The sequence below is a fragment of the Poecile atricapillus genome, chromosome 1 (genome assembly GCF_030490865.1).
Source record: "Poecile atricapillus isolate bPoeAtr1 chromosome 1, bPoeAtr1.hap1, whole genome shotgun sequence".
NCBI lineage: Eukaryota > Metazoa > Chordata > Aves > Passeriformes > Paridae > Poecile > Poecile atricapillus.
Window position 1 is genome coordinate 91,022,867 of NC_081249.1, and position 12,876 is coordinate 91,035,742.

At 48.4% G+C, this 12,876-nt stretch overlaps 1 protein-coding gene across 2 annotated transcripts; it reads left to right on the forward strand.

Moving 5' to 3' along the window:
• Positions 1-1,688: 1,688 nt before the first annotated feature.
• Positions 1,689-12,731, forward strand: POPDC2 (popeye domain containing 2). Of its 2 annotated transcripts, none has more exons than XM_058836508.1 (4): positions 1,689-2,615; positions 4,974-5,082; positions 8,306-8,672; positions 12,286-12,731. In XM_058836508.1, the coding sequence occupies exons 1-4, from the start codon at positions 2,071-2,073 to the stop codon at positions 12,366-12,368; spliced, it is 1,104 nt and encodes a 367-aa protein (XP_058692491.1). In that variant the 5' UTR covers positions 1,689-2,070; the 3' UTR covers positions 12,369-12,731. The 2 variants fall into 2 exon arrangements, with proteins under 2 accessions (XP_058692491.1, XP_058692481.1); XM_058836498.1 differs by having other exon boundaries at positions 1,690-2,615; positions 8,306-8,810.
• The last annotated feature ends 145 nt before the right edge of the window (positions 12,732-12,876 follow it).

Here is a 12,876-nt window from a genome sequence, read left to right on the forward strand (position 1 = left end):
ATGTAAAAAATCTTTCTCCTAAGTGTTCACAATCTTGATATCTCAATTTCTCATTTTATCAGATGTCAGCCTATCTTGGAGAGAAAGCTCCTTACATTTTTTTTTTTGCAGAGGCTAAAATGTCAGGATCATATAGTGAATCTATGGCAATAGTATGAAAAACAAAACCTGGATCCCAAGGTTTTTATTGTGGTGCTTTAGCCACAAGATCATCTGTCCTGCTTTGCAGAGAAGGTCGAGGGAAGGTTCTAGGAGTTCTTAATTTCCCCATAACTCTTGCAGATGAGTGTTGTTCTGCTTCAGTAGCTAGGATTTATTTCTTTGCTTAGTTAAGGGGCCTCTGAAGACCAGGTTCCCTGTTTCACTTTGCCCTTAACAGAAAGCACCTTTCTGAATGGACTGTACTCATCCTGTGCAAAGCTTAATTTGTCTTCTTTCCTTCCCACGTGGGGGCTCTCTTAGGAACCATGCAGCCCTGTATTGCATGTGGCCTCATCATTAAAGAAATAAGATTGTACTGACCAAGACCACGATGAATTCTTTAAAGTTGCCATAAAGCATTGCTGCAGCTTTGCCTGGGAGACAGTGTTATTCCAGAGCACTGCTAGTCAGGAGAGGTGATTAGTGTGTCTTTAACTGAATGGTGCCAATGGGAATGGTATGTTAGGCAGGGCAGCTGCAAGCTCGGCCTGAAACACGACCACCCTTGAAACCCTATCTCTACCCCACTGACCCATGCAGGTTGACTTCATACTGTGTTGGGAGACCACGTGGGTTGCTTCAATGCCTGAAATGTAACTGCATCCTGGCAGTGGGGCAGATCCTGCCTGTGTGACTGATAATGTGTTACTTGAAGCAGGGGAGGAATTGTATTTATGCATGTTTTGTGTAGCTGACCATGGAGGACTGACCTCAAAAGGCTCCCTCTTGCACTTATGTCCTGGGTTACCTGAGTGGGTAGTGTTGGCTGTCCTCATTGGGCTAAATGAAGATCTGTGGCAAGTTCTAAATAGCTATTAAAAAAAATGAAAATGTGAGATGATATTTCTCAAGGGTGCTTCCCAACAGAGCCTGTAATCCCTCAACTAGTATTTCCCCACAAAACATGCTTCCAAGTGTTACACACTCACAAAGCTTTTGGCAGGATAGTGTCATCTTCATGATAGATGAAACTGGGTGCCAGAGGCTCTAGTTATATCCCTTGTATTCACAGTTCTCTGGCTGTGCAGAGCTTTTTCTTGTGCCCCTTGATCTAAAACACCCCACAAGAGGGAGCTCCCTGGAGTAAGGGGAGGCTGTAGTGGACCTGGACAGCATTAATTGAGAGCCGGCCTCTCTTATTTTGCTAAGTCCCTGCCACAGTTACGAGCCACAGTGGGAAAATGGGTGACCTTTTTCCTTTTATCTGCTGGGTGAAAGTCACTCTCTCGCAGGAGCACAGAGTGGTGGAGAGCCCCATGTGTGACTGGAGCTCGCTGTGATAAGCTGGTTGTTTTCCCTTCTCTTTTCCCCTCCTCGTGCTGCGCTGGGCTTATCTGGCCGCCTGAGTTATGTTAAGTAGCGGGTGCATGCTTGCTCTCTGTTCTCCTTGCTGCTTTTGCTCCTTGGATTTCAATTCCAAACATGGTTATCCATTTGGGGTCTCTCTCCGTTCCGCTGCCAAGAGATACACATTCCACACTCAACACCAGCTCCCTCTGCTGCTCTCTCACTGTCGCTATTCCATTTGCTGCAGCGCAGGCAAGACAGGCACTGCAAGATCTCTGTCCTGTCTCTGAGTTTTCCAGCTAATGGCCTCGACTCCTTTTTTGACTGAGCTCTTTTGGCCTCACGTTTGCCAGCTTCTTTTCTCACTGTTGTGGCTAAGAAGGGGGCCAGCCGACGCTTTGTGAGCCACAAAGAGGAGAAGTGAACGCTTTTGGAATTTTTCTAGTGCAAAAACATTTGGCAGCACTTTTTTAGCATGTTGCTCTGAAGCGCTGCTGTGGGACCAGACGGTGCTCAAGAGGAAGAGGAGGAACAGCTACCCAGCAGCTCTGGTTTCCAACCTCTGCAGCACCCTTTTTGTGTATGACAATTCATTTTGAGCGCAGGACGGCTGGGGAGGGTGGGGAGTGGGGAAGGATGAGCGCAAACAGCCCCTCTTGGGACCAGGCTATTCTCCAGCCTCCCGTGTGTGATGCCTGGAAGGAGATTATGGAGGAAGCAGCCTACCAGCTGGCCAGCTGCATTGTCCTCCTGGGTTACATGGGGGGAAGTGGCATCTTTGGGTCCCTCTATATATTTGGCCTCCTGGCCCCAGGCTACTTCTGCTATGCTCTGTGGGGCTGGCTGAGCGCTTGTGGGCTGGATATCTTCATCTGGAACATGCTGCTGGTCTTCGCCTGCTTGCTTCAGCTGGCTCACCTGGCTTACCGGCTCCGCAGAAACACCATCCCAGAAGAGTTTGACCTCCTGTACAAGACCATGTACCTGCCCTTGCAGGTGCCCCTGGAAGTCTACAAAGAAATCGTGAAGTGCTGTGAAGAACAGGTCCAGTCGCTAGTCAGAGACCAGAATTATGCGGTGGAGGGCAAGACGCCCATTGACCGCCTCTCGTTGCTGCTGTCGGGCAGGTAAAGGCACTCCCATTTCTGAACAAAGTCTGACAGCAAACCACTGTGGCTTATTGTTTTATTATCACCCTCTGTAGAAACTGGGGTGAGGATTGTTTCCTTCCTCTGGAAAGGATCTGGGATATGCATCAGTTTGTTGGGGAAGGGGGAAATTTGCTTTTTGGGGTGTTAGTTTTGTTTTGTTTTTCTAACTTTAGAGTATTTCAGTGAAGGGTTTGCAGACTCAAGCAATGGGCAATGAAATGGTCAGCTTAGCCTTGCCTGTGATAGTTTTGATGAATCCTTAGCCCTTTGTCTATCATTTTGAAGTGATCTTATTTCTGATGGGAGCAGACTGGCTGTGAGAATGTGTTTCTCAAGGCAGGAGAGCAGTGTGTCTGGATCTGTGGTCTCTGGGGGTACCAGGCACACCTCTGTTATGTGTAGAGCTGTGTGCTGAGTGTGATGAGGCCTCAGTTCACCTGCTCTCCCTGGCCAGCAGTGTTCAGGGAGAAGTTCCTGTTCCCCACACCCCAACCCTCAGGGCTTTGACATTTTTCACTTTGAGCATCATTTCATCAAAAGAGAGAGTATTCTCCTGTGGTAGATCCTGCCTAATCAGGTTGTCTTTCTTTCCCTGTGCTGTCAAGCATTTGTGATATTCCTTCTTCTGGACCAGCAAGGAGAACCTCAGGGACCTCTAGACAGTCTCACTGGATATTTGATTGAATGAACTGTGCTCATCAAGTACTGGCATTTGTTCACCTGAGATCCTGTGGCATGCCTTTAGCAGCACATCCGCTTAATAATTTGCAAAATCCAGATGCATACAAATAGCAATAGTGTTGGCTTCCAGTCTGCTGCCAGGAACTTGGCATTAATGTTACATAAGAATGGGAAAGGAAGAAGATCTCTAAATAGGAGCAGTGCTGAGCTGCAGGAGGTGTGTCTCACAAGGATTTTCCTTTGGTAATACAAAGCCTCACCTGGGGCTCCTGTTTTACTGCAGTTGCCAATCCTCTCTGGTGAGGAAGTGTGCAAAGAAGAATGGCTGACCTTCCCTTTTTTTTGGTGCTGGTCCCTTTTCTAAGATGTGTTAAGAGCACCCTGGATCCACCAGGATGTTGAATAGCAAAGCACTAGAGGGAAATTTGGTCCATGTGTTTCCAGTAGGTCTGCCCCTTACCAAACACCTCTGGTGAGCAGATGGCTCTGAAGTTTACTGTATCTGCAAATAATATTGATGGGGAAGAGTCTGTGCTGTCTTGACCTGCACTGGATAATGTGATGCTACTCTGTGGGCATGAAAGTACTGCAACAGACAGTAAGATGGTGATGGTGGGTAGTTGTTGGACTCTTTTCTGCAGTGGGAAGTGTGCATCTTGGCTGGTAAAGGATGTACATGGATGCTCCATGTAGATGGGAATGGATTTACATTTCTCAGTACCCACCCTATTGCCTTGTGAGGTCCTTGCTAACCCAGCAGAGCATTGCTGTTATGGTGCTCTCTCTTAAACTGAGCAAGTGGGCTCTGCTAAATGCAGAATATGCCTGGATCGGGAAATGTATCTTACAGTCCCTGATCCTTCCAGGCAGCACTGCCAGCTGATTGGAAGCCAAAGGTTAACAGAGTCTTTTAACTCCTGAAGGCAAGAATTGCCTTTGTGCATCATACAGCAGGGGTACATGGTGACAGGAAAGCAAGAGGCCCTGAGTCTGGTGATGCAGAGCTATGAATAGAACTCCAGAGTGCCCTGGCATTGTCCTTGCTTGCCTGTGCAGGTCCCTCTCGATTCCCACAGCAGAGCTGAGTGCACGTTTGACCTTGACCCTGGCAAGGCGATTGTAGGAAAAGTAGGCGAAAGGGATACTTAGAAGAGCAAGAGAAAGTGAGCGGTAATGTGCAGCAAACTATGAGTTCTCAGGGTGATCTGTGAGGAGCCATGGGCAGAGGGATTTTGTGGGATCCTGAGTGTAATGACTTCCCAGTACTGAGACTGGGACTGCCCTCATGCAGTCCTGGAGAGAGGAGGAAGATACAAGCACAGAGAGCTACAGGCTGGCTTAGAAGTACCTAGAAAGCAGCAGCAGCCCTGTGGGCTGAGAAGTCCTGGGTGAGGAGCAAGCATTGCACCTGCGAGGGCTGTCTTTGTAGCAAGAAACAGAAAACAGATGGAGTATGGGGAAGTGGCAGCAAATAGTTTCCCACAGAGAAAGGAGGGATAGCCTCATCACTAAAGCACCTGCAGCTGTCCCAAGAGAGTACAAGACTTGTGGGACAAGTATTTCTTTCCTCCCTGATGGGACTGTTTGAACTGTCAGATTTGTGTGACATCTGCTTTGTGGCCTAAGCCTGTCTGCCTCACCTGTCCTCTGCAGGATCCGAGTGTGCCAGGATGGACAATTCCTTCATTACGTCTTTCCATACCAGTTCCTGGACTCTCCAGAATGGGAGTCACTGCGACCCTCTGAGGAAGGAACTTTCCAGGTAACCCCAGCTCAGCTCCTTGGTGCTTTGCTATATGTCTGAGAAGGAGGTAGAGAGGCCTCATTATGCCATTCAAAGCTGACCAGGAGTACTTTCCTCCCCTTCCTGGTGGTTTAGCCAGCACAGGATTGTGTGATCAGCTGTTTAACCTTTATTCCTATCTTGTTCTGAAGACCTCAGGGTATGCTCCTACTATCTGCTGAGAGCAAGGAGGGTGGAGCACGGTGCCCCTTCCAGTTTATCCAAGGTGTCAAATTGCTGTCTCTCTTCCCTTCTGATGTTCCCTAGTACCTGTGCTGGTGCATTTGCCCTGCACACTGCTAACAGGGTGCATTGTCCTGGCATCAGGATGGCAGTCATGGCAATATGCAACAGTGATGTAAATCCACAAACATCCTGTTCCTCACAGAAGTTTCTGATGGTCATGTGTTTTGCGTGGAGAAGCAGAAAGGATGATTCACACCCGAATATGGTTCTTTATGAGCAGAAGGATCCCCTGCTGAGAGGCCAGACCAATTCTCATTTGCAGTAACTGAAAGGATTTTGGCCTTGCTGTCAACACCCCACAGTGTTTCTTTGGCTTTCCTTCTGGAGAAGATTACTTAAGCCTACATCCCTCTATCTTTAACGCACATCCCAGGATGGCCTGATACCTGTCAGGATGTCAATCCTGATTATGTCAGTTAGGGCATATGAGGAGGGATTTTGCTAATCCCTTGGGACCATGGGACGGTCATGAGGGAATGATGCTTTCTCATGAGGGTAGCCCCAAGCAGACTTGGTTAAAACAGGGCAGATCTCCAAATCTGTTTTCCTAGGGTCTGAATTTGGCTCATGTGTGAAAGGGTCATGGTGATTGCTCCTGAAAAGAGTGCCGTCACCAGTGATTATGGTTGCAGGAGATAGCTGGCTGTGTCACTGTGGCACAGGGCTACAGATAGCGAGCAGAAATAGGAATGTCAGATCAAGGTAATGAAGTAGAAAGGGCAACAACAGCATGGCTGTGCTAGGGCTGGAGGTATCTCATGTTTTGCACAGGTCTTCAATCTGGCAGCAAACTGCTGCTAGCTCTTGGACTATATTTGCCTAAGAATCCAACAGGGAGAGTGATGGCTGCCCAGTGCTACGGGCAGGGAAATGGCTGACTGCAGGCATGCAACCTGCAAAGACATCCACAGCATTTTCTGATTTCCATGGAACTGAATGTTCCCAGATCTCCTTAGGGTCTTTATCTGTGGTGTGTGAGACAGCTTGGGAGCAGGCTGGTGCCAGGCTGCACCATCCCTGCCAGCACCATGTTCTGGCATCTCTCCTGCTGTGCAAGACAGGGCTGGTCAGTGAGGTCAGATGTGCCGGGCATCAGGATGGGGAAGGCCATATGCTGTAAATGCCTAAATCCCACGTGTTCTTACAGAGGAGCATGAAGAAGTAGCAGCTGTGCAAGACCAGCAGCCATCAGGTCCAACTTGACCAGTCCATGACCAGACGATGTCCTGGAAGGACCTCACTTTTGATGGCCAGGCTTAACCATGGTGATATGCTGCTTTTGGCAGCTGTTTAACCCACTAGTCCCTCTCACCCAAGTAGTTAATAAAGCTTATCTCAGCCTTACTCCTAGCAGCATAATAATTTGGTTTAAAAAGTGCATGTTGGACTCTGTGTCTTTGTTGGAAGAGGGCATGGAAGGTTTTTCTTGCCTCATGGTTCTCTGGATTGAAAAATTTCAATTCTGAGCCCACTGAAAAATGGCAGAAGCATGACTTAGTGTGTGAGGATAGCTGGTTTCCTTGAGCTTTCTTCTTTGGCTGTCTGCTTCCCACAGGACTGTTGGGTCCCAGTGCCTGAAGGAGTTTGGTTTCAGGGCTGGCACTTTTCCCCAGAAGGCTGAATTACAGGCTCCTGCTGATGCTGGAGCACTTGTGTCAGGAGGGATTCAAGAGTGAAATGTGTCTTGCTGTACTGCTGCTGGTGGCAGATTTGCTTATTGCATGTCAGTCCCTCACAAGAAGGGATCACTTTTGATCACTGTGACAGAAGTTGGTTAGGAAAATGAGATTCTGGTCATTTCAATTTCTGTGTGACCCTTCCTTTTGCTTGCCTGGCCTGGGAAAGTTCTCAGGTTTTATCTCCTATATTTCTTTCACCAGACAGCTGTTTGCAGGGCAGTGGCATTAAATATCAAACCCAAGGACACACACATGCAGCCAGGCCATGTTCAGCTTCCCAGTGGCCCTCTGCCATGGCAGCTGACCAAGGAGACCCCTGGGCAAAGAGTGAAAGGGAGCCCCCGGGATATTTTGGCTCCGGCACTTGTTCACATGCCAGTGTCTCCATTACACTCGGATGTTCTTTGGCCCAGGGCAGTTTGACCATTCCTGCATTTCTTGTCTTTATTATTATTTAGTATCATATTCATTTACATACTATATAATGGTTTTGACTGAAATTGTTCTTGTCCTATACCTAGGGGGAAGAAGTCTGTCTCTACATTGACAAAACCAGAAGGAAAATGAAACGTTCTCTAAAGTCAGTCCAATAAGCCCTCATGAGTTTTCTACGTATACTTGAACACAATAAAAGCTTTTTATTTCCTCTCACTGAGCTGTGCTGCAGTGTCCTTTAAGGCCATTCAGCCCTACAGAATCCAGCAGAACTGCTGAGATAGGGTGTCCCTTGGGCACAGGATGACCAGACAAGCTTTTCAGGTGGCTCTTCCAATGCTCGGGGCCTTCTTGGAGCAGGGCCTGCGGGGATGTGCCATCCAGCAGCAGAATGGGTCAGCAGCCTCCCCCAGGACTACTTGCTGGCAACTCAGACTGCCTGGGCATGCAAAAATATCCCCCTCTACAGCATTTCTGTGGAGGGATGGGGATCTCTGTGCTGCCCTGTTCATTTCAGCTACATCCCTCAGATGTCAATAGGGAGCATCATCTGGAAGCAAGAGGGTGAATCATAGCCAGACATGTGGCTGGGTTAAATGAGGACATGCTATTAATTGCATAGGAAAATGGGGTCTTCACCTCCCTAGGGAGAGGAAACAGCAGCAGGTGAGGATTTATCCAGTCATTCAACCAGGACAATCTGGCTCTCCAGCCCCACCATCTCCAAGGAGAATAGGATTCAAAGGGGCTGAGGTCATTCCCTGGAGTGAAGCACATGGCTCCAATGTGGGTGACCCCCGCCCAGGCAGCAGGACTTACTCCACTCTCTCCCTGCCCCACAGGTCACGCTGACAGCCGAGACTGACTGCAGCTACATCACCTGGCCGAGGAAGAAGCTGTACCTCCTCCTGAGGAAGGACCGCTACATCGCCCGTCTCTTCTCCTCCCATCTGGGCTATGACATCTCGGAGAAGCTCTACTCCCTCAATGAGAAGCTCTTCGCCAAGTTTGGCCTCCGCTTTGACATCCGCTTGCCCAGCCTCTACCATGTCCTTGGGCCAGCCTCCTCCGAGGGGGAGTCGGAGGACTGTGAGGAGCTGATGCCCAGCTCTGGCCAGGCCAGCGTCTCTGAGCCACCGCCACAGCCGCCACCACCGCCACCACCGGCTCCACGCCCCCGGGCATCCCGGCCCGACAGTGACCTGCTGGGTGAGGACTCCACCAGTCTTGTCTTGGAAGATTTTGCTGAGTTGCCGGGGTCTTTTATGGACTATGTGAGCGAAGGGGAGTATATGAAGTGAGGGCACTCCTGGCACGGGCACATCTCACCCTGTGTGGGACCCTCGCGTAAGTACCCACTTGCAGAGCAAGTCTTTCCTGTGATGCATCTGCCTGGACAGAGCACTGGCCCCCATCTGCCATGGGTTTGCACCTCTGCAGTGTTTTTTGGCCTGCTGCCCCAAGGAATGGGGACATTGAGCCAGGTGGGCTCAATGGTTTTCCTAAGGAAATGCAGCAGGGCAGAGGCTTGACTCCAGGCACCAGCTGTACTGTGGGGTGGAAGAGCCAGTAACCTGGCCATAGAAAGCTCTTCCCTGCCCAGTTGTCTCCCCATCCCTGAAGAGAGGCAGAAACACTGAAATGGTGTCCAGGCTGGCAGGTGGTACACAAGTGGTGACAGAGACCATGAGGTAGAACTATATACTCAAAACTGGAGTATATAGAGCTATAAACTCCAGTATTGAAGTGAGCAAGAGCTCTGCAAGTGAGAGAGCCTACATCCCAGGAGATGCCAACAGGACTAGAAACAGCTCCAGGATTTATAGCAGACTGGTAGCAAGAAGTTGCTGGAAACCCTGCAAGTGCTCAGTCTGGGCAGGGGGAGAAAGCGCAGAGTCCTTCCTCTTCCTGCTCACTGCAGCTCATCCCAGCATTTGATCTGTCCTACTTGTTCCTGCTGAGATTCATCTCTGCCAGATCAGTAAGGTGCTGGAAAGTCTGCCCTGGGTGGTATAGGTCTTGCCTCCAGTTACCCTGGGTGGACTGACAGGCTAAATATTGTTTTAAGATGCCCCAAACTCTGCTTTCCAGTGAGTGAGAATGAGATGCTCTCTTCTAAAATGCCAGCTCCTTACTCCACAGGGGAAAAACATTCTTGTGCCTGGTGGCTGTTGGGGCAGAGGAACAATGCAGGCAAAAATAAATAGATGGGAGAGTGGCTTGTGCTTAAAATTCAAATCCAAGTGGCCAAGAGAGAAATTCCACCCTGAGCTACTTTTAGCTAGCCACTGCATGCCAGCTGCTGCACACCAGCTGCAGACCCCAAAATGTGCATTCCTGCTGCCGCCCACAATAATCCAGCTTCCAGGGACCAAGTTTGGGATTGGGATTTCTGTCCTAGAAGTGACCCCTGCATGTGTCTCAGTTGGGTCTGCCCAGCAGGGAGGAAGTTGCAGGGCTGGGCTGTAGCTACAGTGGCTGCCTTCCGTCAGAGCAACATTGCACCCTGCTCTTCCCTGTGCCTGCTTGGATCTACTTCTGCTTGTGCTGTGGACTCAGTGGCAGGGAGCATTGGCTCCTGGCATGAGCCCTGACAAGTCTGCAGTATTCTTCATATTATCTGGGATATGAAGAAAGTGGCCAGGGAAAGAACAAGTGTATTTGGTTTTGGCTGAATCAGATAAAGAGTTAGCAAGAGTTTTTGATCAGGGTTTTGTTGTTGGGGTTGTTTGGTTTTGTGTAGTTGGTTGTTTCCCTTTTTAAGGAGGCACAGAGGGGAAAAAAAAAGTAAATCCACACTTGTCCTAGGAATGTGAAGCCCCTGGTTTTGCTAGTAGGCTGCTGGCGATATGAATTTGCAGCTTTTTCAGGCCTTATTGGAGAGGCAGGAGCACTGAATCACATTTGAGACATCCATCCTCCTAGCTGTCAGAGTATCTGTGAAAATATGCAATCACAAGTGAATACAAGTAGTGTTGTAAACATGGCAAAGTCATTTTGTCTGTGCTTTGACTCTATTTTGCCTTCTCAGAAGGAAGATACGCATTCTCAGATCACTTGTAGAATTCTAGTAGATCAAACTCAATAAAACCAGAATTTCAAATGCAGTTAAAAGAGGAAGGAGGCAAGTAACATTGTAGCTTTTATTGAAAAATTTCCGCCCATTTTTGGCAGTGAGGCAATACTGTGAACATACACACAAAAGGGGTGTGTGTGTGTGTGTGTTGGGCAAAACTTTGCCCAACGAAGATAGCAAAAAGCTATTCTTTCTTCCACACAGTCTTGCTATGAGCTGGAAGCTTTCGTCTTTCTAGATTTTGTGACTGAAACAGTATCAAGGAGTGCCACTATTGGCAGCAGAAACCATCAATAAAAGCCCAGATGTTTAAAGGCTTGTATTTGAGGTGGGAGAGGAAGTTGATCTTCCTTGTCTGTCAGTCTGGAGACAATAGACAGTGTGGTATTTTAATTTCTAAAGTAATTAGACAAGGAATCAAAAACTCTGTTTAGTGTGTTCATAATGGTGGAATGAGAGTTTCCCTGTTACCCTACTTGGCACTTGCGTGTCTTAACCACATCACATCCCAGCACATCCCAGCACATCCCACATCACATTCCAGAGGCACAACAGCAGTTGTCTGGACATCTGGACAATATTCCAGAGCAACTTGAGTGCCTCACAACAAAAACAAGTGATACAGAGGAGCTGCAGGCTTTTTCTCCATCCAAACACTTGTCACACCTCAGCAAATAATCCCAGCAGGTCTGCTGTGGCTCAGGTACAGCACTTTCATAGTTTTTTCCTACATCTGTAATAAACAGGAAAATCCCCTGCAGTGTCATTGTTCAAAGTAAGTCCCTGAGGTCAGAGCTCCCCTGGGGCTTTCCCCTGGTCTGTGTTCTCACCTCCTTCCCCAGTAACTCCCAACATGGTAATCGCCTTGCAGCTTTCTAAATTCCCCATGCTGAAGTGCTTCTGTGGGTCACATTCCTTTTCCTTTTCTGCAACTACAACAGTCAGCTTTCGGCACGACAGTTCAGGGGGGCAGTTCTTGAATGCCAAAGTGCTACAGAGGTCAGACACAAGAAAATATTCATGGAAGATATATTGTACTTCTATTCATGTCATCTAGTTCCTTGAAAATGTTTCTAGTCCACTTATGAGTAAGATGGACTGTGATATCCCAGTGATGAGCACATTCTTTCTCTAAGGAGGATGCTGCCTGTTCAAAGGAGGCAGGTTCAGAGGTTCTGCTCAGTGCTTGCTTTATTCCTTGCATGGAAATTTAAAGAACCAAGAGCAGCCTGCTTTTTCTCCTGTTCACATTGCATTTGTTCTAGTTTGTTGCTATCAAGTACTTGCAGGATGTGTAGCCGTTGCTACCTTTTTTTTACAGTTACATCTTGGGGCTGCCTTTCTGTTGTTGAGTGAGATGAGCGGATGGATGCTTGATGGTCTGCAACTTGGTGTCTAAGTTAGTAGTTAATGTTTTGTACCTGCTTTGAGAGCAAAAGCAAAGGAGCTGTGGGCTTTATTAAACCAGTATCACAGAAGGCACTTTGGAAGGGTTTGTTTTTGCCATCTCAGAATGAGTGCATAACCCTTTTCCCCAGTTTATCAGTTATTGAAGAATTACCTAGCTTTGCATGCTCATTTAGGAGGGGAGGGGAGAAGAACAGGTAATGGTGGGCTCCATGAGGTTTGTGTCTTGGGAAAGTTTGAAAGTATGATAGTAATGGTGTACTCTCTTTCTCTCTCTCCCTCCCCCTCTCTCTTCCCTGGCCCCCTTTTCTTTCCTCCTCCATTGTGTTCCTTCTGCAGCCTCTGAAAACCATCTCCAGAGTTCTCACCCTCTCTGCAAAGGACGAGCCCCTCTGGCTCCCACTCAGACCCCTGAACTCTAGGGAACAACAGGCTGTTTTGATCCCAAAGCCCCTCCAAGGGAGCAGATGCTCACACAGGTTTTTGACCAGAGACACTCTTTAGCATGCAGAGACATCTGCCAGCAGATATCTACACTCAGGAGCACATGAAGCACATGCTTAAGACTGCAGTGTGACACTCCAGCACCTCTCACCCCATGGCTGTTCACCAGAGCTGCCTTCCCCAGCCTGCTTCCATGGTTTGTTTTCTAGTCCTGCCTCTCTGAGGTTGTCAGCAGCTCTGTCACCAAAGTGCACCAACATCCTGTAAGCAATACAAGCCTGCTTGCAGAATCTGTGTTCCCTTTGATTCAATGATTCCCATTAAAGTCAGAGATGAAACTATTGGTGTTTGAGGATTTGAAGAGGTGGAGGGAAGGAGGATTTGAAGAGGGAGATCGCTTGAGGTGATCTCAAGGCACAGAGTGGATAGGGCAAGGGGAAATGGGCCACCTGACAGCTTTGGTAAAGGGCTTACAATGGAGAGTTT

Excerpts from the sequence above, each read along its gene's own strand:
- POPDC2 (XM_058836498.1), top strand. The coding sequence starts at position 2,071 with ATGACAATTCATTTTGAGCGCAGGACGGCTGGGGAGGGTGGGGAGTGG. Across the intron at positions 2,616-4,973 it reads TCGTTGCTGCTGTCGGGCAG|GATCCGAGTGTGCCAGGATG; the intron begins GTAAAGGCACTC and ends TGTCCTCTGCAG. Across the intron at positions 5,083-8,305 it reads CTGAGGAAGGAACTTTCCAG|GTCACGCTGACAGCCGAGAC; the intron begins GTAACCCCAGCT and ends CCTGCCCCACAG.